The sequence below is a fragment of the Oryx dammah genome, unplaced genomic scaffold, assembly GCF_014754425.2.
Source record: "Oryx dammah isolate SB20612 unplaced genomic scaffold, SCBI_Odam_1.1 HiC_scaffold_20, whole genome shotgun sequence".
NCBI classification, from domain to species: Eukaryota; Metazoa; Chordata; class Mammalia; order Artiodactyla; family Bovidae; genus Oryx; species Oryx dammah.
This window is the reverse complement of record NW_024070204.1, coordinates 61912107-61937782: the sequence shown is the minus strand read 5'-3', so window position 1 is coordinate 61937782 and position 25676 is coordinate 61912107. Positions and strand designations below refer to the sequence as shown.

At 42.6% G+C, this 25676-nt stretch overlaps 1 protein-coding gene across 1 annotated transcript in view; it reads left to right on the top strand.

Annotated features, from left to right (window-relative positions):
* MRPS27 (mitochondrial ribosomal protein S27) overlaps positions 1–21965 on the top strand; it is a 101383-nt gene extending 79418 nt beyond the window's left edge. The window contains exons 6-11 of the mRNA XM_040262692.1: positions 4995–5073; positions 9271–9386; positions 13408–13510; positions 16329–16471; positions 18406–18576; positions 20804–21965. Coding sequence (XP_040118626.1) covers positions 4995–5073; positions 9271–9386; positions 13408–13510; positions 16329–16471; positions 18406–18576; positions 20804–21043 — 852 coding nt within the window. The 3' untranslated portion in view covers positions 21044–21965. The remainder of the gene's footprint in view (positions 1–4994; positions 5074–9270; positions 9387–13407; positions 13511–16328; positions 16472–18405; positions 18577–20803) is intronic.
* The last annotated feature ends 3711 nt before the right edge of the window (positions 21966–25676 follow it).

Below are 25676 nucleotides of genomic sequence, written 5' to 3'. Positions count from 1 at the left end.
CACTGAACAAAGCTAGTGGAGGTTGTGGAATTCCAGTTGAGCTATTTCAAATCCTGAAAGATGATGCTGTGAAAGTACTGCACTCAAGATGCCAGGAAATTTGGAAAACTCAGCAGTGGCCACAGGACTGGAAAAGTTCAGTTTTCATTCCAATCCCAAAGAAAGGCAATGCCAAAGAATGTTCAAACTACCGCACAATTGCACTCAACTCACATGCTAGTAATGTTCAAAATTCTCCAAGCCAGGCTTCAGCAATACATGAACTGTGAACTCCCTGATGTTCAAGCTGGTTTTAAAAAAGGTAGAAGAACCAGAGATCAAATTGCCAACATCCGTTGGATCATGGAAAAAGCAAGAGAGTTCCAGAAAAACATCTATTTCTGCTTTATTGACTATGCCAAATCCTTTGACTGTGTGGATCACAATAAACTGTAGAAAATTCTGAAAGAGATGGGAATACCAGACCACCTGACCTGCCTCTTGAGAAACCTATATGCAGGTCAGGAAGCAACAGTTAGAACTGGACATGGAACCACAGACTGGTTCCAAATACGAAAAGGAGTACGTCAAGGCTGTATATTGTCACCCTGCTTATTTAACTTCTATGCAGAGTACATCATGAGAAACGCTAGGCTGGAAGAAGCACAAGCTGGAATCAAGATTGCCGGGAGAAATCTCAATAACCTCAGATATGCAGATGACACCACCCTTATGGCAGAAAGTGAAGAGGAACTAAAAAGCCTCTTGATGAAAGAGGAGAGTGAAAAAGTTGGCTTAAAGCTCAACATTCAGAAAACGAAGATCATGGCATCTTGTCCCATCACTTCATGGGAAATGGATGGGGAAACAGTGGAAACAGTGTCAGACTTTATTTTGGGGGGCTCCAAAATCACTGCAGATGGTGTGAAATTAAAAAGACGCTTACTCCTTGAAAGGAAAGTTATGACCAACCTAGACAGCATATTCAAAAGCAGAGATATTACTTTGCCAATAAAGGTCCGTCTAGTCAAGGCTGTGGTTTTTCCAGTGGTCATGTATAGATGTGAGAATTGGACTGTGAAGAAAGCTGAGTGCTGAAGAATTGATGCTTTTGAACTGTGGTGTTGGAGAAGACTCTTGAGAGTCCCTTGGACTGCAAGGAGATCCAACCAGTCCATCCTAAAGGAGATCAGTCCTGTGTGTTCATTGGAAGGACTGATGCTAAAGCTGAAACTCCAGTACTTTGGCCACCTCATGTGAAGAGTTGACTCATTGGAAACGACTCTGATGCTGGAAGAGATTGAGGGCAGGAGGAGAAGGGGACGACAGAGGATGAGATGGTTGGATGGCATCACCGACTCGTTGGACATGAGTTTGAGTGAACTCTGGGAGTTGGTGATGAACAGGGAGGCCTGGCCTGCTGCGATTCATGGGATCGCAAAGAGTCGGACACAACTGAGCAACTAAACTGAACTGAACTGAATCTTTTAGAATGGAGCTGTTCTAAATTAATCAGCACATTAAAAATAAAGATTCCTGTAGCTGTGGCTTTTCCAAGCATAGTGATTTAAAAATGGAGAGGTGAAAGGGAAAAGTTAGTAATCCAATCACAGAAACTCTGTTGGTGGTCATTTCATTCTTGATCCCTGAGTCTTGGGGTTTTTGCCTACTTTCCTTTGGTGACGTTTAGGGTAAAAGACACGACCATTTTGCTAGAGTACAGTCTCCAGAGCATTCATATCTCTTACACATTTTTGAAAAGACAGACTTCCTAGATTATTCAGAACATGTCTTCCTAAGTCCCTTAAGCCCTGGAAGCCCCTGCAATTAGGCCTTTCTGAATGTTACAGTTCACCCAGAGCCTGACTCTTCATTCCCCTCATAGTATGAAACAAGGACAAAATAAACAAAAGTTAGGACATTGTTATGGTGAATCTCAAGCTTCAATCCTGGTTTGACCTATAACAAAACTTTAATAATATTTCTCTGGAACTGTATTATATCTGTAGTGTCATTGAACCTTCTGTTTTTTAACTCAAAAAGAAATACTGAATTTGATTTGCATAGTCTTTGTTCCTATGACTTACTTGATTACCAGTTTAACTTGATATACATTGCAGACAGATTGTATGTGAGATGTGCTGGGCATGGCATTTTCACAAAAATGGGCAACATCCTATCCTTTCCCTTGGGAAGCTTATAATTTGATAAAGTAGATAAGCAGGTTCACTGATAAATCTAATATTTCTATCTTAGTTTTTATTGTTACTAGTCTTTTAGTGAAAAACACACCAGACAGAGAGTCAGAAGACCTAAGCTATAACACCGTAAATTCTACCATTTGTTCTTAACTTTAGGCAAATGGGCTTCCCTGGTGTCTCAAATGGTAAAGAATCTGCTTGCAGTACGGGAGACCTGGGTTCAATCCATGAATTGGGAAGGATCCCATGGAGAAGGGAATGGCTACCCACTGCAGTATTCTTGCCTGGAGATTTCCATGGACGAGGAGCCTGGTGAGCTACAGTCCATGGGGTAGCAGAGAGTCATACACGACTGATGAACTAACCGTTTCACTTTGGGCAAATAGTAATTTTATTCTTTTGGGTCTTAGTTTTTTCAGCTCTAAGTCAAGTGAGGTTTACCAGATCAGTGATTTCCACCCTTGGCTGCCGATTAGAGTCATGTAAGAAGCTTTTAAAAATTATAGATGCTTTCTCCACCCCCAGGATTCTAATTTAATTGGTCTTTCTGGAGCCTAGGCATTGGCATTTTTTAAAATTGGTTTAAAAAAAAAATTTTTTTTATTTTTTAGAGCAATTTTAGTTTCACAGCAAAATTGAACAGAAGGTACAGAAATCTTCCATATGTTCCCTGTCCCCGCACTTGTGGGGACATGCCTCCCCCGTTAACAGCATTCTGCATCCAAGTGAGCCATTTATTACAGTGATGAACCTGCATTGAAACACAACTCACGCAAAGTCCGTGTTTACATTAGGGTTTACTCTATGGCTTTGAACAAGGTATAATGACCCACGTCTACCATTATTGTATCATATGAGGTAGTTTCACTGCCCCCCGCCCCCGCCCCTGCCCCCTGATCCTCTGTGCTCTGACCATTCATACCTCATTGGTGTCTTTTTAAAGCTTACATGTTGATTTTTGCAGCCAGGGTTGAGAATCACTGACTAGTTGATTCCTAAGTTTGTTTCCTTCCAGCTTTAATGATTTATCTTTCTAAAATATTTTGTTTCTACCCTGCCTTATGGATTATCGCAGATTGAATGACTGCTTTGATAAATTTAAACACTGCCCATGGGCTGCAACTTTTAAAACAGTAGCTTCTGAATGTCTTTTTTTTTTTTTTTTTTTTTTGTATTTCAGCACATTTGAGGCATTCTGTACAGTCTGCTAGTAATAGTGACTCAGTTCAGCAGAGATTGACAACTGGGGTTTAGGATTATCAGAATTTCTCAAGGAGGATGGGTGTAATTGGAAAAAAAATTCCTTGGATGTTTCTGGTGGTTGATGGGAGTGGGTAATCCTGCTGAAATAAGAATTTAAAATAAATATATAACCACAGTTTAGATGATTAGTAGTCAGACTTCATTGTGCATGAAAATCACACAGGAAGGCACTAAAATTTCAGGTTTCTTGGGTCTTTAAAAACTCAGAGACAAGAGATAACAGGTGCTGGCAAGAAGAGGGCAAAAAGGGGTCCCTTATGCACTGTTGGTGGGAATGTAAATTGGTACAGCCAGTATGGGAAATAGTATGGAGCTCACTCAAGAAATTAAAAATAGAAATACCATATGATCCAGCAAATCCACTTCTGGTTATATATCCAAAGGAGGTGAAATCACTGTCTCAAAGAGATACCTGCAACCCCATGTTCACTGAAGCATTAATTCACAACAGCCAAGCCATGGAAACCTCAGTGTCCATTTACAGGTGAATGGATAAAGAAAATGTGTGTGGGGTGGGGAGGCGGGACAAACCTGGGTCTCCTGCATTGCAGGCAGATTCTTTACTATCTGAACTACCAGAGAAGCCTATACATATACATACAGTAGGATATTTAGCCATTCAAAAGGAACTTCTGCCATTTGAGATGACGTGGACAAACCTTAAGAGCATTATGCAAAGTAGAATAAGTCATTTAAAGAAAGACAAATACCTCATGATCTCACTTATGTGTGAAATCTGAAAAAGCAGAACTCATAGAAACAGTGTAGAATAATGGCTATCAGGGTCTGGGGAGGGAGGGTGGAAATGGGGAGCTGGTGGTCAGAGGATCCAAACTTCCAAAGATGAGTCAGTTCTGAGGACCTAATGTATAGCGTGATGACTATAGTTAAGAGTACTGTATTATATTCTTGGAAGTTGCCAAGAGAGTAGATTTTAAATATTCTCATCACCACCGCCATCCAAAAAAGATCGTTATGTGAGGCAATGAATGTGTTAACTAGCCTTATTATAGTAATCATTTTGCAATATATATGCATGTTAAATGATCATGTTGTACACCTTAAAATCACACAATGTTACATGTGAATTATATTTTAGTAAAGTTGGAAGAAAAGCACTCTAAGGACCAGAAAATGCTGCATAGTGTGATTAATGTGTGCCTTCTCTTGGGTCTCCATTTTTGTGTTGATATTCATACTTTTTTAAAAGAATCACTGAACCAGTGGAGTGTGGTTGTTTTTTATATTCTTGGTTTGGTTCGGGGTTTTTTTAGTTATGATGAAGTGTTAGAATTGAGCTTTATTTTTCACATCGGTTGTCTTATATCAGACACCCACTCACAACTTTCTCACCCTGACCAACAGTTCCAGTTACCAAACTGCATGAGTCACAGCTGCTATTTCACTGTCACAGGTGCTGTAAAATGATAGATATTTTAAAGCTAATGGGAACAAATTTTTTTTTCCTGAATAATACATAGGCATATATTATAAAACTGAACTTAATGAATTTTTTCTCTTATTTTATTTTTATTTTTATTTTCATTGCAGGTCCAATATGGTATTTTTCCAGATAACTATACATTTAACTTACTGATGGATCATTTCATAAAGAAAGAAAATTACAAAGGTATGAAATCAAACCCAGGTCCATTTATACTGGATCTACAGTTCCCAAAGGGAAGTAAATATAGGCACTTTTTAAAAAATTTCTTAATGACATCTGTACATCACTCTTTCCGTCAGAAATAGATGCACAGTTGATTGACCTTATCAGGTGGCCAGATAGGAGACTCCTATCCGGGTCTTCTTTCCTCTGAGTTTCTCACATTTATTTGTTCATGTCTCTTCGGGCAAAGGACAGTGAATTTAGTTAATGCAAGAAAGCTGTCAGAGCTTCCACAGCTAGTTAAGGTTATATTAATTCAGCTATTAGCTTGACTTTGTTTTAAGCACAATTTGCTAATTTTGTTTATTACATCACAGTTGTTACAGCATGTGAGGTGTATAAGCATAAAATCTTACACTGGAGAGAGTAGCATGCTCACTGTGAAGGGAAGTCATTTTACCTCCCTAGGCTTTTGTTTCCGTCTCTGATGTACGTGCAGTGTTCAAACTGCCATACAGTTGTGCTCATCTCACGTGCTAGCAAGATCATGCTCAAAATCCTTCGAGCTAGGCTTCAGCAGAACATGAACCAAGATCTTCCAGATGTCCAAGCTGGATTTAGAAAGGCAGAGGAACCAGGGATCAAATTCCCAACATTTGTTGGATCATAGGAAAAGCAAGGGAATTCCAGAGAAACATTTCTGTTCATTGACTATGCTAAAGCTTTTGACTGTGTGGATCACAACAAACTGTGGAAAATTCTTCAAGAGATAGGAATACCAGACCACCTTACCTGTCTCCTAAGAAGGCTGTATGCAGGTCAAGACGCAACAGTTAGAACCAGACATGGAACAACAGACTGGTTCCAAATTGGGAAAGGAGTATGACAAGGCTGTATATTGTCACCCTGCTATATAAGTTAAATATAATTTATATGCAGAGTACATCATGCGAAATGCTGGGCTGGATGCATCACAAGCTGGAATCAAGATTGCTGGGAGAAATACCAACAACTTTAGATATGCAGATGATACCACCCTAATGGATGGCAGAAAGTGAAGAGGAACTAAAGAGCCTCTTGATGAAAGTGGAAAAGCTGGCTTAAAATTCAACATTCAGAAAACTAAGATCATGGGATCTGGTCCCATCACTCCATGGCAAATAAATGAGGAAAAAATGGAAACAGTGACAGATTTTATTTTCTAGGGCTCTAAAATCACTGCAGATGGTGACTGCAGCCATGACATTGAAAGATGCTTGCTCCTTGGAAGAAAAGCTGTGACAAACCTAGACAGCATATTAAAAAGCAGAGACATTACTTTGCTGATAAAGGTCCATCTAGTCAAAGTTACGGTTTTTCCAGTAGTCATGTATGAATGTGAGACTTAGACCATAAAGAAGGCTATGCCCTGAAGAATGGATGCTTTTGAACTGTGGTGCTGCAGAAGAGTCTTGAGAGTCCCTTGGACTGCAAGGCGATCAAGCCAGTCAATCCTAAAGGACTCAACCCTCAATATTCATTGGACGGACTGATGCTGAAGCTCCAGTACTTTGGCCCCCTGATGCAAAGAGCTGACTCGTTGGAAAAGAACTTGATGCTGGGAAAGATTGAGGGCAGGAGGAAAAGTGGGGAGACAGAGGGTGAGATGGTTAGATAGCGTCATCAACTCAATGGACATGAGCTTGAACAAGCTCCAGGAGATGGTGAAGGACAGGGAAGTCTGGCGTGCTGAGTCAGACAGGACTTAGTGACTGAACAGTAACAACAACAAAGAAAGTGCATCGGTGATCTCTTGAGTTTTCTTTGCCCCCAAAATCCTGTGGCTCTGTGGAACTAACCTGAAGTGGCTCCTACCTTCATCTACAATAAGAGGGGACCAAGGAAAGATGGGGATTGTGGCAGACCCTACAGAGCAGTCAGGTGGAGCCCTGCCAGTCTCCATGGACGGGGAAGGGTGGTAGAGCACGCTTGTGCTCTCAGCTACACAGACAGTGAAGAAGGAAAGAGGAGGCGGTGCCATTGTGTAAAGATACACTCTGGCTTCCCCTTCCACCATTTCATCTTCAAGCTTGGTTCTGAGCCTTGCCTGTGTTAGGGTAGTTACTACCGCAGGAACACAGATATGGACTGGTGGTCATTTTTCCTTTTTGACACCTTGATTCCTGTCATTGAATTACATCCCTCGTCCCTCAGCCTTTTCCATTGCATCGGGATGCAGTGGTTAGGCGGGGCACCGAGGACCTCCCTGCTTACTCTTCTCTCTCACAAGACTTGGAGTTGTTGACTGCCTAAAAATATTTGCTGTATATTATTGTTTTAAGTGCTTATTGTCCCTTGTCCATTTTCATTCCATTTTAAACATGCATTTCCTAAATTGAACTAAAATTAATTTTTAAAAGATAATTCTCTTTTGCATGTTTCATCTTCCATTCTCTGTGAACATCAGATTTTAAAATTCTTACTAGTTTATCACTGGAAAATTATGTAGTAGCAATTTTCTCCCCTCTCTCTTGTTAAAGGGAATGTTGAAAGGGTAAAAGGAGTTTGGGGGTTCCCCCCTAAATTCAGAGTAAATAATGTTGAGAATTTTTGTAAATAAAGTTCTGATGAAGATTATTATTGTTTATGGCAAGAAATTAGAAAATATACTTTTGTTGTTAAAATAGGAAATATCAAAGTACATAAATAATTACGGAGGAACAGGAAATCTTATATAGGTCAATGTAATTTCACTTCCCAAGCTGACTGAAATGAATATAAATTAGAGATGAATTTTATTTATTCATGTGTAATTTTGAATTCAGTATTGAACAGTTGGCAAAACATTTTTCTGAACTGTATTTTTAGCTTTAACTTGTTCTTTTAAAATACTGGTTTGTTGGTAGGGTAGGGGACTGTTTGTTTATATCTCTTTCAGGCTCTTTTTTGCTACTGACTTACTGGGTGACTCCTTGGTCTGCCTGTCCATCTCAGTTTACCCATTTACAAAAAGAATATAGAAATTCTTGCATTTGACCTCATTTAGAACCATGACAACACATAGAAAACCAGCTGGCTAGCAATAGCTACAAATGAATGCTAACTCTTATGAGTATATGTAAAAACCATTTAACAGAGCAGCTGTTCCTGAAAACATTATATGCAGGCACTATATTTTAAACCAATGTTAACATCTCTGATTTAACAACAAATAATAAGGGAAATAAATTATTTGAACTTGATTTTCTTGTCTTCGCTTACATTGTGCAATATTGAGGGGAAATAAATCAGATCTTGCTGAAGATCTGGTCTCCTGTGATCAGCATTCATGTGGAAACAAGAATCTTCTGTGTTAAACTCAAGGACTTACAACTTATGAATACGCATTTCCTTTCCATTCTTTCAACTCTTTTAAATTGAACCTGATTGTCCTTTTTGTAGTCATCAGTTTTCTGTCTTTGAAATATCTAGGATTTAAAATTACCTTTAGCATTCGTCCTTTTCTTTCCAAAACAGAAAGAAAGTTCCAGAACATACAGTGGGGCATTTCACCCAGCCTTCTCTATCTCTTCTTACCAGGGTGACCTGGAAAATATATTTGCCTCCTTTCTGTATGCCTTAGCTCTTCCAACTGATGGACATGCTACCTTAAATTTGCTTCACAGTTTATGAGGCATTTTCATATGTATTGTTGGACTGTCCAACAGTCTTGCGAAGTCTCTGGGACAAATGGTATTGTATCATCATGAAGGTGATACTGAGAAATCAAGTGGTTTATTCTGTGTCCTTGAGAACAGTGGTACAATAGCACCTGATTTAATACCCAGCAGTATGTACAATAGAAGCTAAAGACAGGGGAAAGACCAGCTTTACAGAAGAACTAGGACCATAGCCCACATTTAACTTCATGATTCTTTGTGTTTTTCTATCATGCCTCACTTTTTGAGTGCTTATGGTGGTGCTAGTGGTAAAGAACCCACCTGCCAATGCAGGAGACATAAGGAATGTGGGTTTGATCCCTAGGTCAAGAAGATCCCCTGGAGGAGGGCATGAAAACCCTCCTGGAGAATATTTTGCTTGGAGAACCCCATGGACAGAGGAGCCTGGCGGGCTACATTCCATAGGGTTACAAAGAGTTGGACACGATTAAAGTGACTTAGCATGCATGCGTGTATAGTTAAATTATAGATTTGATGATGTTACCTAATTTCCTAATTTTTACATTGGTCTTCCTGTCAGATGCCTTATCCGTGGTTTTTGAGATCATGATGCAAGAAGCTTTTGAAGTTCCTTCCACCCAACTCCTCTCCCTCTATGTTCTATACCAGTGCCTGGCAAAGAAGACAGACTTCAGTGTAAGTGACCTGTCTTGAAACAGTACTAAGAGCCTTAGAGAAGCAAGCAGCAGCTGCTCAGTAGGGATGTGGGGGCTAGAGGAAAGCCCTGCCCTCAGCATCTGGGAAAAGATACCTGCTGTGAAGCCCTGTGACCCTGCACAACCAGGAATGAGTGTTCACCCATACATTTTAGGTCCTGGGTTCTAACAAACTGGCATTGAACGTTCTTCCGCTTGGAAGAATCTCAAGTGAAAGTCCTTATGTACATTCTGAAACATGAGCTATGCTGAGTGCGCTTCACACATTCAGAAATGGGCAATTGATGATCAGTGAGAGCTGGACGTGGCATGCCAATGAAGCAGTGAGGCAGCTAGCTTTAACCACAGCTTCAGGTATTAAATACTGGTGGTTTACTTTGTGTCAGTATTTCCCTAAGGTTGCTCTGGGTCAGTCCAGAATACCAAATTTTGTTTTCATCTCTTCATTGTTGTTGCTTAGTCACTAAGTCGTGTCCGACTCTGTGTGACCCATGGACTGTAGCCCTCCAGGCTCCTCTGTCCATGGGATTTTCCAGGCAAGAATACTGGAGCGGGTTGCCATTGCCTTCTCCAATTGTTTACTGCTCCCCTAAGAGTAACAGCAGTAATAACAGTAGCTAATACTTAAATAGCACTTACTTTACACTTCCTGTGTTCTTGGTGTTTTAGATTTATTCATTTCATTCAGTCCTCTCAACTCCATGCAGATGAGAACATTAGGGCACAGAGATACTGCCTAATAGTGGCTGAGCTCGTAGGTGGTGAATTCAGGCAGTTTGGCCCTACAGACTTTGCCCTTAACTTCAAATGTAACCTCAGAAAACACTGCTTTGGGTAGAAACTGGAAAGATCATCTAGCCTAGCCCCCACTGTAAAAAATTTATGGTGTGTTTTGTTTTTCTGAAATGAATGTCGTAGCCTGCGGCATACCTCACATTCATTAGTTCATTAAATATATTTTGAGCAACTGCTGTATTCCCTGTGTTTCACATGCTCGTTTTACGATGGTGAACAAACATTTCCTGCTTATAATCTAAGAAGAATATAGGCATTTAAAACAAAACAGGGAATTCCCTGGTGGCCCAGTGGTTAGGACTCAGTGCTTTCACTGCCATGGCCCAGGTTTAGTCCCTGTTTCGGCATGGCAGAAAAGAAAAATTTAATAAATAAAACACTTGACTATACTGAGCACTATAAAGACTATATGGTGGGGAGTTTTTATTTTAAACGTAAGATAGGGAAGACTTCCTTAAGGAAGTATTTCTTTAGTTAATATTTGGAGCATGAATAGGAATTAACAGACTGAAGAGGGGAAGAACAATCCAAAACAAGGAAGTGTCACATGCAAAAGCCCTGAAGCAGAAAGAACGTGGTCAGCAGAAAGGGGATAGAAGGTAGGAGGTTAGAAAGATAGAGTAACTGCCACAGAGAAGATTGTAGGATGAGATAAAAGTTAGAGAACGTGGGTCATGCAAAGCTGTTTCGTCTGCATCTTAAACATAGCAAGAAACCACTGAAAAGTTTGAAGCAGCTGGGGTAACATGATCAGTTTTGTGCTCTGATCTAAGTACTCTGACCACAGCCACCCTGGCCCCCATCCAGTCTTAGCCACAACTATCGTAGTTGTCTGAGCAAGAGATGCTGGTAGTGTGGGGACCAGAACGTGCTGGGAGCTAGAGTAGTTGATTTCTGTATCTAGGAGGCAAAGAACATGTTGGGGAGGGAAATAGATGTAGAGGTAAGGGTGAAAGCTGACCTCAGTTTCTGACTTGTGTGTGTTAAATGCTCAGTCGGGTCCAACTCTTTGTGACCCCATGGACTCTAGCTCGCCAAGCTCCTCTTATCCATGGGATTTTCCAGGCAAGAATGCTAGAGGGGGTTGCCAGTTGCTCCTCCAGGAGATCTTCCTGAGCCAGGGATCGAGGCCAGGTCTCCCGCATTGCAGGCAGACTCTTTACCGTCTGAGCCACCAGGGAGGCCCCAAAGAGTCACTGGGTGTTTGCAAAAGGCACTCTGGGGAAAAGCTTCATTTGATAAGGAAAACTACTCATTTGGCTCTGAATGTGTTACATTTTGAGATACCTTTGAGACAGTCAGATTTCCCAAGGGAAATTGGCATCTGAATGGAAAAATCTGGACTGGAGATGTAACTTACAAATCCATATATAAATGTCTACACAAGAGCCATAGCCAAAAGGAGAATCAAGACTGTGTTGGGACAAACACCATGGGAAGATGGTCTGCATGTAGAATGCTCCTGAGAAGGTGGGTGAGATGAGGACTTTTATGAAGAGCATTTAACTTAGTGGTGTGAGAGCCACATAATAATGGAGCCAGAAGCCAAGTTGAAGTGTATTATGGAGTGAGTCAGAAGTGCAAAAGGAGACAGCGAGCAGATGTCTGACTGTGAAGGGGAGTACAAGAGGGAGGGAGAGAAGGAGGGTTTGCTTTGTATTAATGGGAGAAGCAGAAGCATGAAATGAGGAAACCTTGAAAATAGCTCCTGTTTTAGTCCATAACAGTACATATGGTAGAAGGCTTGGAAGAGACCTAATATTTTATATTAACACATCAGTGGCCTTTCATATAAACAGCAGTAATTGAGTTATTTGCAGACAATCATCAGAAAATGTCTAACACATTCGTTTGTTTTCATTCACCTCTGTCAAAGTCCTTTTGGAAGCATCACCATTGCAGCCGCCATCATCACCCCCAATTGGTTCTAGCAGGGCAAGGATGCTGTTCATTTGGCCTTCAGCTCCTGTTGCATCCTGATACTATGGATCATGTTTTTCCTTTAAAAAAAAAAAAAAGGAAAACATCTTTAAGGTTCCATATTTATTATTCCCTGAGCCCCTTTTCAGTTTATGTGGAGGGAAATCAAAGCTGTGAGTGATTTGCTTTTGAAAGTGAAATGACCTCCTTAATTACCAACTCTCTTAACTTCTGTGTGCTGCAGAAGCGCTTGGGGAGGCTTTGTTTTTCTCCCAAGGTCTTTGCTTGTTTCAAAGATTTAGTAAAACCTTAAGAAATTGCACTTGCATTGCACAAAGGTCATTCCCAAGAAAGAGGTTTTGGTGCCCATTAACACCAGGGGTGCCCCACTCACACCTGGCTGCAGGTGTAGCTTGCACACCTTGCTCATTCTCTGACCAGTGCAGGGCCACCTGAGCTTTGCGTTCTGTATTTCTAAGCCAGAACAAAGACTCAGGCTGCTGTGTGCTCCTACAGTGCTGGCACTGAGATGATCAGGCCCCTCATTGTCCGGGGAGTTGCCAAGGTGCTCCTCGGGCCTGCGATCACAGTGAGCCCTGTCACTGCTATTGCTCATCTGCAGCAGCCTCAGCAATGCTTGTGTTTTTGCCTCCCGTTCGTTTTCCCATGTCTCAAAAGGCTTCAACTTTATTGAAGTGTAATGTTGCACCCTGGGTTGAAAGAAGTGATCACTAAGTGTTTCTGGTTGCCTAATTTATTTTTAAGAGGGATTAATCTATCTAAAAGCAGTCTAATAGTTGTATTTACTTGAACACTATGAAGTAGAAGGAGTCTTATTGCTGAATTGTTTAAAATTCAGAAAGCCTGCTCTGTCGTGTCATAGCAGTGTGAGTACAGAGCCGACAGCATGGGTAATCTTTATTGGTTGCCTTGAGGCAGTGTTGATCCAGAATAGGCTCTTTATTTTTGTTTTGCTTTTCTGATTGTAAAAGGAGCTGTTATTCACTGCCCCAGATTCAGAAAGGAATGGAAAGTACAAAAAGGAAAACCAAAATTGCTTGTAATTTCACTGCCTAGAAATCTGTTAACATATTGGGTGTTTCTGTTCTGCATTTTTCATCAAACATATCTTTTCTTTACAAAGTCAGAATTATCATGTAGCTTTAGTATGAATATTTTGTTTCTTTTACCTAATGATAGAGCATATTCTTTTTCCCTCTGTGTCATATTTTTGCATACAGTAAACATTGCTTGGCTATACCATGATCATCTGTATTTGGTTTCAGTGGGAAGAGGAGAGGAACTTCGGTGCCTCCCTGTTACTCCCAGGCCTGAAGCAGAAGAACTCAGTGGGGTTGAGTTCCCAGTTGTACGGCTATGCACTTCTTGGTAAGCTGGAGGTCCTTACTAACATTGTTCTTTACGAATAGGAACTGATTCCTTCTTTTATGTCTTAATATAATAAAATTATACTTCTTAATTATAATAAAATTATAATTTGATTTAGACTTGTTAAATTCCAGTACAGCTTTCATTTTTAGACATAAAACTGGACTTTGATGGCCTTATAGTTATTAGGTAAGATGACAAAGTGGGATTTAAAAACGTTTCACCACTGGCAAGGTGAGAACTAGTTCTGGTGGCTCTTGATTATATTCAGTGGTAAGCAGTGTGAAGAAGGGATAAAGAAAGGAAAGTTCTGGTCCTCATTTAGGAGAACCAGCCAGTAGACTCTTTCCCTATTAAAAAGATCTTCCTGTCTTTTTAAACCCAAGTCCAGAAGGAAAAATATTGAATGCATATTGTGGGTATTGTTTTCAGGTGAGGGAAGAGGAATGCAGAGAGCACATCCAGTGGCCCTTTGGGAGCACACAGAGGGACTCGCTAGTGCAGTGTGACTGTGCCACGCACAGGGCGGCGGGCTTTGCTTTAGAGCCCCGACTGCATTGAATCAGTCAGGAGGGCAGGGCCTTTTGAGGAGTGGCCTTCGCTCTCAGCAAATCTGAGCACATAACATTCAACCTAAGTGTGCATCAGATGTGTCCTGATTTACAGAGTTAATTAAATTCATATTATTTCATTAGCCTTCCATTTACTCTCTCCTAAGCAGATAGGTATTTGGGAAAGTACCTTCTTCTAATCATATACTGTGTCTGCCTTTTACCTTTGTTTTCTGAAAATCATCTAAGTTACAGCAGTTTGACTGCTTTTGGAGTTATCTTCACCAACGAAATGTAGTGTGGCATTCTCGGGTGCTGATTCTGGTAGAAACAGACTCAGAGGAGTTCATTGGGTGGCTCTCAGATTAGCAAAAGAGTTGACCACGCTTTTTAAAAATCACTTTTTCCAATGATCATGGGATCTCTTCAAGATCTTGATTTCAGTTCTTTTGGGTAAATACCCAAGAGTGCAGTTGCTGGCTCATATGGCAGTTTATTGATTTTTCTGAGGACACTCCTATCGTTTTGCATGGCAGTTGGTGCTATTTTGCATTCCCACCAATAATGCACAAAGGTTCCAGTTTCTCCATACTCTCACCAACACTTGTGTTTTGTTTCTTTGATAATAGCCATCCTGTCGAGTGTGAGATGATATTGTGCTTTTGATTTTGGTTCTGTTGGTTGATGACATTGCTCATCTTGTCACATGTCCATTGGCTATTGTGTGTCTTCTTTGGAAAAATGTCTATTCAAGTTCTTAGTCTGTTTTTAAATCAGTTTATTAGTTTTTTGTTGAGGCATAGGTGTTCCTTATATGATTTGGAGATTAAAATGTATTTTATAAAATATTATAAAATATATTGTAGAAACTAAAAGAAAAATCATTTTCTCTTACCATCTACTTCCAGTATTACAAGTTTTTGCATTTACCTTCAGAGGAGCACTCAGGACTGTTTCACTGCATGAACTGTCCAGGAAGTTGTCAGGGCCAAGAAAATGTACTTTGTTGTTCCTGATTCTGAGCAGAGGCCTGAGTGCTTTGAATCTGGCAGCATCAGATTCAGATCAGATTCCCTTCGATGTAGCCTCATTTACCTCCGACATAAGCAGCTTCCTGGAACGTGACTGCAGCCGGCCCCAAGTATCTTAAAAGTCTAAAATTAGCTGTCACCTGATGAGCTTTGTCTGTTTATGTTCCACTACAGCTTTCCCAAATCCTCCTTCCCAGGAAAGATAAGTGAAGGTAGATTTAAGACCTGGCAGCTCAAGGTGACTTTGGTTGTTAGTTCAGAGAACATCTCTATTCCCCCAGGAATCCCAAGACAGCCCCCCTCCTCACTGGGGGACCCTGCTGTCAGCCAGCCATATCTTCAGCTCTGGTTATGATTGTTCGAGTTTCCAAGAGAAACACTCATGTCCTGAGACCCCCAAGGATGACGAGGACTGTATAGTTAAAATGCTGATGCAGCTCAACTGAAAGAGTAAAGTGAGATTTTCTTCTTTTTTTCCATAAGGACAGTCAGTGGACTGTTTCGGAGCATTGTGAAAAATGCCAAACATTTCCTGGCAAGGAAAGCCTGTCAGATGTTGACAGAATTTTTCAGTGTAAGAAAGTTGTAAAATTTCTTTCATGGAGCAACATTTTGTCTTGAAACAAAAGTAGTATTTCAGTTGTTTGATTTGTTTTATAAGGGTAGCTCCACTTAGAGGCGGGCTTCCCAGGTGGCGCTAGCATTCAGGAACCTACCTGCCAGTGCCAGAGATGTAAGAGACATGGGTTCATTCCCTGGGTTGGGCAGATCCCCTGGAGAAGGGCATGACAACCCACGCCAGTGTTCTTGTCTGGAGAATCCCATGAACAGAGGAGCCTGGTGGGCTACAGTCCATGGGGTCGCGCAGAGTTGGACACAACTGAAGTGACCTACAGTGCACGCACGCACCCTACTTAGAGGCAGATAGAGTGACCTCTGTAAATTTCCCTCAGCCCTCACGATAGTCTCCAGCAGTCCAAATGAAAAAGTAAAAAAAGAAAACTAAGTCCATACAAGTTTATATTGAAAAGTGTGTACCTTGACTTTTACCACGTTTTTCATCGTCCATCTGAAATGTCCTTATTCACTGGATGGGATGAGTCTTGGTAGACATTTGAAATGATCCTCCATTTCTCGAGCTGCCAGCTAAGTATTCACTTGGGTCTTCAAGTCCTCAGTCTCAGACATAGTGGGAAGCCACGGCTAAGCCTTCTTCATTGTTCTTTTTGGCCACAGGGAAGGTGGAGTTGCAGCAGGGGCTGCGGGCTGTATACCATAACATGCCCCTTCTGTGGCGGCCGGGCTACCTCGACAGAGCCCTTCAAGTGATGGAGAAGGTGGCCTCCTCCCCAGAGGATGGGAAGCTGTGTAGAGAAGCGGTAAGTTACCCAGCCCTGATTCTGGGGGATTTAGCATCTCTTGTCCCTTATAAGTCAAGCTTTGGATTTGTTTTCATTGTCTCCCCCAGCCCCACCTTCTTTATCTCTATAGATTCATGTATTTACTCAGTTGAAAAGGAATGAAAAAACCATAAACATTCCCAGTGTTACTGACAAGCACTAGAAAATAAGATTAATGTTGATTTTATAGTTCACTGTCTGGGAGGAAAACTGTTCTCCCAAGAAATTCAAACTGAGTTCAATAAAATAGTGTTTATTGCCCTCCACCACTACCACCACCAAAGTAAAATCTCAGTAGAAGCTCAAGAGACATGCAGATTTTATTTTTTACTTTTGGCATTTCTGTATCTTTGTGTAGTCCCGAGAGGCTGACTACCTGTCAGAGTTTTCCTAAACTCTCAAGAAATGAGTTTAGGAAGTAGACGTGGCGCCATCTTTCTTTCTCCCCATTAAATCATTCTGTGGTGAATGCATGCTGCGGAGGAGGTCTGGACCAGCTGTCCCTTTCAGAGTTCTAAGGCTTTCGGTTTGTCCAGACTAGGACCCTGTCCTCCCATCAGCCTCAAAGTTCATCCTCCTTGGTCACCACGGGCTCTTCATTCTGCAAAGTTCCTAGACTTAGCTCAAGCCATGGGAAAGCATGTGGCAAGCTTACGCCCAGTAGGGAGCCATGGTGCTCGCTCCTGTTCAAGCATCTTTTGTAGCCAGAGTCAGGCCTCAAAGGACATCAGTTATTTTGTTAACAGAGTGCGAAAGTTGACTTTGAGCTGTTTGTTTTGCCTTGACGCGATCACTCAGTCTCACCCCATGGCTTCCATTTTGGTCTCAGGATACAGAAGTCTGGTTCCTCTGCTGGCTCCTTATACTGATGTCTAGTGAGTCATTATGTTCTCTGCGAGACATTTATACCAAAGCATACACGTTTCTGAATATATATTCATGTTTTAACCCTACTATAGTCAGTACTAGTGATTGAAGCACAAAATTAGACATAAATGCTCTGCCAGGGAAATACTTACTGCAGTTTGAGCCAGACTTGCATTCTTTGTGTTCTGACTTCATAAAAATGTGATTCAGATGTCAGCATTGAATGTGATATGTGTCAGGTTTGGCTATAATGTATTAGTGGCATTACAGAGCCTTGGAGTCTTTTCTGGATTTTTTGTTCTTAGTTGATGTGGAAAGAATTCATCAGTATCATACAGGTGTTAATGCTGGCCTTGAGGCTGTTTCTGTCCCATCTTTGATGATCAGGCCCTCCTCAAAGGAGGTTGCCCCAAAATGGGGAGGGGGTCAAAACAAAAAAGAAACCTTCTGTTTCATAATTTACTTACTTTTTAAGTCACAGAAATCCCTTGTTACAATAAATTCCATATATGCTGTCTGGTCTTTGTCAGCAGCTTACATAGATTGGCTGATCCGTAATCTCTGAATGTCCTGTGAGTCGAATTTTTCTCTGAAGGAGGCTCCCGCCTAGATTCAGAGGCTTTATCATACTTTCAGAATGGCCCGTTGTTGGTTGTGGTCTGTAGTGTTTTTTCTTTCCCATTCTTGCAATTCCAAACCAATTAAGGAAGAAAGACATGGAAGGGGTGTTACTTCATCACCCATTGGGCATAATTCCTGGATTCCTACCTGGCTGATTAAAAGTGAAATCAAAAGCCACTCACTTACATAGATGATTCTGAGTTTGCTTATTGTTCCATTTGTTTTGTACTAAGTGTTCCATGCCATGTGACAAGGTGTTCCTACTGTAAAATTACATAACCATTTCTGTTTCTGTAATTTAGTAAGAGAACTCTTCTCACGATTTTTTAGGTCCCAGGCTTCCCTCCCTTTCCCTTCTCCAGCTTCCCTCCCTAGTGCTCTCAGGGCCACAGGGTATTTAGTTTCTGCCCCTTTCTGCTCCACAGCTGGATGTGCTGGACAGGGCACTGAAGGCTCTGACTGCTCCGGCCCAGGAGTCTCCAGAGGAGCAGCCCCAAGGAGGTGAGGAGAGCCCGGTGTCCGAGGAACTGTTGGAGCAGCTGGACGTGGAGGAAACCGAGCGGTCCAAGCTTCCCCGATACCTGGAACGGTATGAGGTGAGTTAGGGCAGAATCGAGTCCCCTCAGCTGTGTGTTAAATGTGCTTCTCTGCCGTGGTGACAGACAAGCAGTCATTTCATGCATCAGTGTTGTACAGAAGGGCACTGAAAACTTCATCAAAAATGATACTTTTATCTCTTTACACAGGAAGTGGTCTGAAACAAATGGAATTTTTATACCCCTTTTTGTATTTGAGCGAATCGGTCACAGTTTTGTTCCCTAAGGGAGCATGTCATTACCTACCACTCATCTCTGATGGGTGGGTAATAGCCTTCCTTCCCATAGCAAGCACCTGACTACAGCCCTGGGTGAAGAGGAGCTGGAGATTGAACCCTCTCGATCTCCAGAAACCCAGGTAGAAACCCCAAAGCCTCATTTGAGTATGCTGGAGATGAAATGCAGGTATCGTCTCTTGCTCGGCTTTGTGGCATGCACTAAGGCCCCTGGAAAGTCCTCTGGGCTCCATGGACAGTATTAGCAGGTTCCCACTGCTGTTTTGCAGGAGCGCTGGCACTCAGGCTGCTGTTAGTAGCCTTCAACTGTGTGTCTCAAAATGCTCTGTGGTTAGAGTCAGGGAGGAAGAGCCATGTTCAGAGTTTAAACCCCTGGCCTCTTCCTTGCTGTGTTTCTCGTCTGTCTAGAGCAAAGCAAAAAAACTGTGCTGCCTGAAGGAGAATTCATCATGTGAAGCAGAAAACCTCCCCTCCCTCCGCGCTGACCCAAGGTGGTGTCCTTTTGGTCCAGAGGGATATATACTTTGTCAGGCTGCCACATTTAAATCTTTGCAGGAATGGAACCAGCTTTGGGAAATCTATTTCCGCCTGTTCTAAGAAGGATTCTAGTACTTTTGGCTGTTTTCTCCAGTCTTCTCTAAGGTCATTTCTCAACTCCCCTCCTTTATAATTTAAAAACTGAAAAAGGAAGGTTAATCAGTGTTTTCAGGGTACACAGAGAATTAGCGGCTATGTTAAGAATTTACATACTTGTTGTTTCCTCTTAACTTTGCCTAACTTTGCAGGTTTAGAAAAGCTAAAAAGCAAAAAACTCTGCTTAGCCCCATAGGTTATCATTTACCATATTCATATTGCCCACTCCTAAAACTTAGAACCTTTTCCTTGTTTCTTATGTCTTTAATTTCAGAAAATAGAAATCTGTGCCTGCATTAAATTCTTAGCCCTTGCTCATCCACAGTCCTTCTTTTTTAATTCACAAAAAGAAAAGAGACCAGTATTTCTTGACTGCTTGCTGTGTGTTAGACACTTTCTTTTCTTCCTGGTGCCTGATTTTTATTAGTCCCAGGTAATTTGGGGCTTATTTTTATATGACTGAACCATCACATGAGGCCTTTGGCTGCTGCTTGAAGCCCATGGACCCTTCCTTTCAGTCCCTGCTGTTAGAGCAGGCCTCATCACATAACGCCAGTAAATCGCATTTATTTTGTGGAACATGGGGTATGTGGTATATGCTAAATCTGGGGCCATAAGTGGGTCTCTGATCTGCATCTTGAAGCACTTAAGTAGATTAGTGGTTTTAGTACTTTACTCCTCCAGAAATATTACAATGCCGACCAAATCGAGCTGCCATTTCAGATGGAGCCATAAGCAGTCAGAGTGTCAAGGCCGACCTTTCATGAAGCACAGCACGGGGAGGCTTATAATAGTGAAAGCACTCATGGGAGCTGTTTAGTATGCCATTAGTAAGAAAGCCTTGACATGACTTCCATCTGTTGAAAGGAAAACTGGTTAGGCAAACATTTATCCCAGTTATTCTAAAGGAAAAGCTATGGAAGGGGTCACTCCATTTTATCAGCTGCTTCTACCATTTTGTTTGCATCTTAGGGTCCTTTGTTCATGGGGTTTGCTACTTGGTGAGAAAGGAAATGGAGGTTCATTATACTTGTGCAGTCTTTGTGGTTTGAAACAAATTATACAGAGAATCACAGCATATGGAGTCCTTCCATTTACTATGTGTGAGTGAAGGGGAAGAAATCACATGTGGGGCATCTTAGCAGAATTGCTACGCTGAAAGCAAAGAGCAGAAGCTATCAGTGCCTGGATGAGAGGCAGCGTGACAGGCTTCCAGTAAAGTACCTTGTCCTGTGAGCAGAATATGTGCAGATTTTGCAATGACTTAATCTCTTCTCTTTTCCTCTTTGTATTTTTCACCTTCCTGCCCCTTACACATCTCCTTGTTTTTGTTTTGTTTTTGCCCTTTGTTCCAATAGGCCTTACACTCTAAGCTGCAGGCTCTGGGCAGAGTTGAGTCCGAAAGCCTTCTGACCCTGACCACCCAGCTTGTGAAGGAGCAGCTCCCCACCTGTGAAGCAGAGGATATCGCCACCTATGAACAGAAGCTGCAGGAGTGGCATCTGGAGCTGGTAAATCTGATTCAGAGAGAAAAGGAGATGAGAGAGAAGGCCAGGCTCGAGCACGAGGCTCGAAGGGCAGCAAAGGCAGCCGCCTAACCAGACCCTATGGGACCTCCCAGACCACCTCAGGATTCGTGGCGACAGCAGCCTCAGTGTCCTCCGTCCGCTGTCTCCCGTTCTTAAAGCACACCCCCATGGTACTGAAGCCACGTTGTTCACACATCAAGCCATGTAATCACCCACCCAGATGCCAGGGAGGCTGTGGAACCACCAAAGTAGCAAGTGGCCAGACTGAAGCCACAGCTAAGTACCTTATCTAAGGGCTCTTGAGGCTTGTTGTGGAGTTCCTGGGAGACAGGGGTCAATTTTGAGCCTTGAAAGACCCTGATACTTAGCGATGACAGTGGGAGAAGATGTGACTGAAGAACCCAGTCTCAAACACAAGCTTTTGAAGGTTTCTCTGTCCCCCACCGATGCCGCCTGCATGCATTGAGATCTCCCTCCCTGGTCTCCTTAAGCACAAGCTGTCTTCCTGAGCTTGCCCTTCCCACACCTGAACTGGGAGAAGTTCAGTACAGGAGCAGACACAAGACCTTCTGGCTTTGAATTTCAGAGACCCCAATGGCATGTAAAAACTTTGGAAGAGAGAGCTAGGCCTGGCTCTGCAGCCTCCCTAGCTAGGCTTCCCACAACATTGGGGTGACTTACAACGTGTTGTCTCAACTTCCCATCCAGTAGGTAGAGTGAGTCTTCTGTACATACTTGCACAACTTAGGAACACACATTTCAGTTAGAGGCTGGAGAAAATGAAAGGTGGGATGGGGCTTGCAGTGCATTGGAAATGCAAATGATTATAAAACTGTCAGGAGGTGGAAAGTTCCTCCCTGGGGTTTCCCTGTGGAAGGTGTCAGTGCAGCCGTGGCTTGCTATGTAATTTTGCCCTCGTGTGTACTGTATACTTTTATACAGGATTGTGCTCTTTTATCAATAACCTGTGGAAATAAATGTTCTAGGATCATGTGGTGTATTCTTTGTCTTCAGAGTAAGGGAAGGGAGAGGTAGGGGATTTCATCGTCTTTATAGCTGCTGAGGCCTGGGGTCACAAAGAGTTGGACTCGACTTGGTGACTAAACAACGACATAGCTATGATGATTTGGAGCAACGTATTTTCAATCTTCCTCCATCAGACTGGGGCATTTAGGGTAATAAAAACAACCACCACCACAACAAACATCTGTCAAGGAGGCCCAGAGCACCAACTCCAGCAGGCCTGTGAGGGAAGTACTATTAGCCCATTTTTGAATGAGAAAACTACTCATTTACAAACTAACTAATGTGGGGTCAAGCTCGCACGTGTTCCCTCCATACACACCTGCAGTCAGTATCCGACACAGGGCCTGAGTCTTGCTCAGGTAGAGGATCATGGCCCAAAGTCAGTGCTGACATTCCGATTCAGGGGACTTTTTCAGCCACTCTGTTACTTTATCAAGAGACATGAAGCATCTGGTTGATAACTTCAGCTCATAGTTTTGCCTCCATTTTCCTTCTTCTCTATCCCTGTCCCTGTCGCACTTTACTTCCAGTGTACAAGAAACCACGTCCCGGTAGTCAGAGCCGTCCTGGTAGTCAGAGCCTGCCTGCCAGCCTATCACTGATCCAAGATCTTAGAGCTGGAGGGCCCATCTCCCTTTGATCATGTGACTCCTGCTGAACAAGCTCTTCCTTGTACTTACTTCCTACCTGCAAACCCTTTACGCTGTCACTGATCACCACCTGGATCTCCAGAATTCACACCTTGCTTGCCCTCCCTCCAATCTGGGTCCCTGGATTGGCCATCATGTTGATGCATCTCTATCATTTCTTCTCTCTCCCTTTATCCAGGCCCATTTGCCATGCACAGATCTCTATCCTTGGAGCCACATGTTATGGGGTTGAATTGTGGCCCCACCACTACCACTAGTGAAAAATATGTTGAAACCCTGACCCAAGTGCCTTAGAGTGAGTGAGTGAGTGAAGTCACTCAATCGTGTCCATCTCTTTGCAACCCCATGGACTGTAGCCCACCAGGCTCCTCTGTCCATGGGATTCTCCAGGCAAGAACACTGGAGTGAGTTGCCATTTCCTTCTCCAGGGGATCTTCCCGACCCAGGGATCGAACCCAGGTCGCCTGCAATGCAGGCAGACGCTTTAACCTCTGAGCCACCAGGGAAGGCCCTTAATTAGAAATAGGGTCACAAGGATATTCAAGTTAAAATAATAAAAAGAATTTTGGACAGAAGATAGACTCAGAAGGAAGGCCGGGTAAAGACACCAAGGAAGAAGATGGCGGCACGAAAGGAGTGGCAACCCCCACAAGCGGAGAATGGCGGTCCAGCGCCGGAAGCCGGAAGAGGCGAGGGAGGCGTGGCTTCTGGAGCCGTCAGAGAGAGCCGCGCCCTAGTCACATTGCTTGTGGACTTCAAGCCTCCAGTACTGTTCTGTTCTGTTAAGTCACTCAGTCTGTAGTCCTTTGTTGCAACAGCCACAGGAGACGGACAAACGCCGTTTGTTTTCTGTCTGCTTCTGACCTACTAAGTTTGGTATACAGAATTGTGAGATCAACCTGACTGGTTTCTCTACAGCTTTACAGGTGTCCTCTCAGCTCAGTAGTCTTTTCATTTCTCTTACTAACTCTCATTTTTACCTCAGTAGATTTTCAACTGGGTCTGCTTAAACCCTAGACCCTTGCCGCCTCCCCCCCCGCCTCCCCCAGAACTGTGAGCAGATGTTCTTGCCTCCTACTTTATCAAGAAGACATAGGTCACATAGTACAACCTCACAGCTCCCTTATTTCTGCAAGTGTACAGTCTTATCCAGGACTTCCTTCCCTTCCAGAAACTAAAAAGCCGTTATCCTGCCATCAGTCAAAGCTACCACCCTGTCATTCTTCCTTTTGTCTTCAAACTTCTTAAAAGAGTATCTCCACTTCCTGGTTCACTGTTGGCTCATTAGACCCTGAGGATTTGGCTTTCATTGTGCTGCATCTCAGCTGCAGTGACCCTCTGCCGTCTGCTCTGTTTAGCGCCCCTGACCTCCCCCATAGAGGCTCGGTGACTATAGTGGGCAGTCTGTCTCTGTTCTGACATGGCTTTCCTGCACAAGCATTTGTGTGGCACATGCTGTGTGCTGGGCATCATAAGTGAGAGCCATGGAGTCTTCACAGATGAGTCAGCATTGGACTCTACCCTCAAATAACAGAGGAGGCCAGCACAGAGGCCCTATCATGCTTTATTTATGATGGTGGTTGGTTTACTGAGCAAAAGTGCCTTTTGATGTATCTTGGATCTTCTGCTTGTCATAATAAGGGAGAGGTTGAAAAAGCCCTGCCCTTGATAAACTAGTAAGTATCATTAGAAACAGAGTGCTGTGGGTGTTCACAGGAAGAGCACTTCAAGCCCAGAGTTAGGAAAGCTCTAATGAAGGGAAATCACCATCATCTGCTTTGTGCTTAGTCACATAGGTCTGGCTCATGCTGTCCTGGGGCAGATATGGTCTTCATCTTCTCTGTGGAGTCATGTAAAGCAGATGTTCAACAGAAGTTAGTTTAAACTGGACTGAAATGAACAGCCCACACCTACCCTGCACCTGCCTACCGTGCCCATAAGCAAGAATAAAGAAGAAAAAATACAAGAAAAAGGCAGATTGTTGGAGTAAGAAGAAGCAATGATGAGGTACAAATACCTTAGTCTCCTCTCCTTAGGGATGTGTTGTCTTGACACCAAACTTTGCATTTTGTCTTCATTATTCCTGGCTGGCTGTGGATATCAGATATGCATATAGGAAATTTGTCAATTTTCACTTCAGTCGCACAGTCGTGTCTGACTTTTTGCGACCCCATGGACTGCAGTACACCAGGCTTCCCTGTCCATCACCAACTCCTGGAGCTTGTTCAAATGCATGTCCATCAAGTCAGTGATACCATCCAACCATCTCATCCTCTGTTGTCCCCTTCTGCCACCTTCAATCTTTCCCAGCATCAGGGTCTTTTCAAGTGAGTCAGTTCTACACATCAGGGGCCAAAGTCTTAGAGTTTCAGCTTTGGCATCAGTCATTCCAATGAATATTCAGGACTGATTTCCTTTAGGATGGACTGGTTGGATCTTCTTGAGGTCCAAGGGACTCTCAAGAGTCTTTTCCAACACCACAATTCAAAAGCATCAGTTCTTCTGTGCTCAGCTTTCTTTATAGTCCAACTCTCACATCCATACATGACTACTGGAAAAACCATAGCCTCGACTAGACAGACCTTTCTTGGCAAAGTAATGTCTCTGCTTTTTAATATGTTGTGTAGGTTAGTCATAGCTTTTATTCCAAGAAGCAAACATCTTTTATTTTCATGGCTGCACTAACCATCTGCAGTGATTTTGGAGCCCCCAGAAATAAAGTCTGTCACTGTTTCCATTGTTGCCCCATCTGTTTTCCATGAAGTGATGGGACTGGATGCCATGATCTTAGTTTTTTCTGAATGTTGAGTTTTAAGCCAAATTTTTCACTCTCCTTCACTTTTATCAAGAGGCTCTTTAGTTCTTCTTTGCTTTCTGCCTTAAGGGTGGTGTCATCTGCATATGTGAGGTTATTGATATTTCTCCTGGCAATCTTGATTCCAGCTTTTGCTTCATCCATCCCAGCATTTCGCATGATATACTCTGCATATAAGTTAAATAAGCAAGGTGACAGTATATGGCCTTGA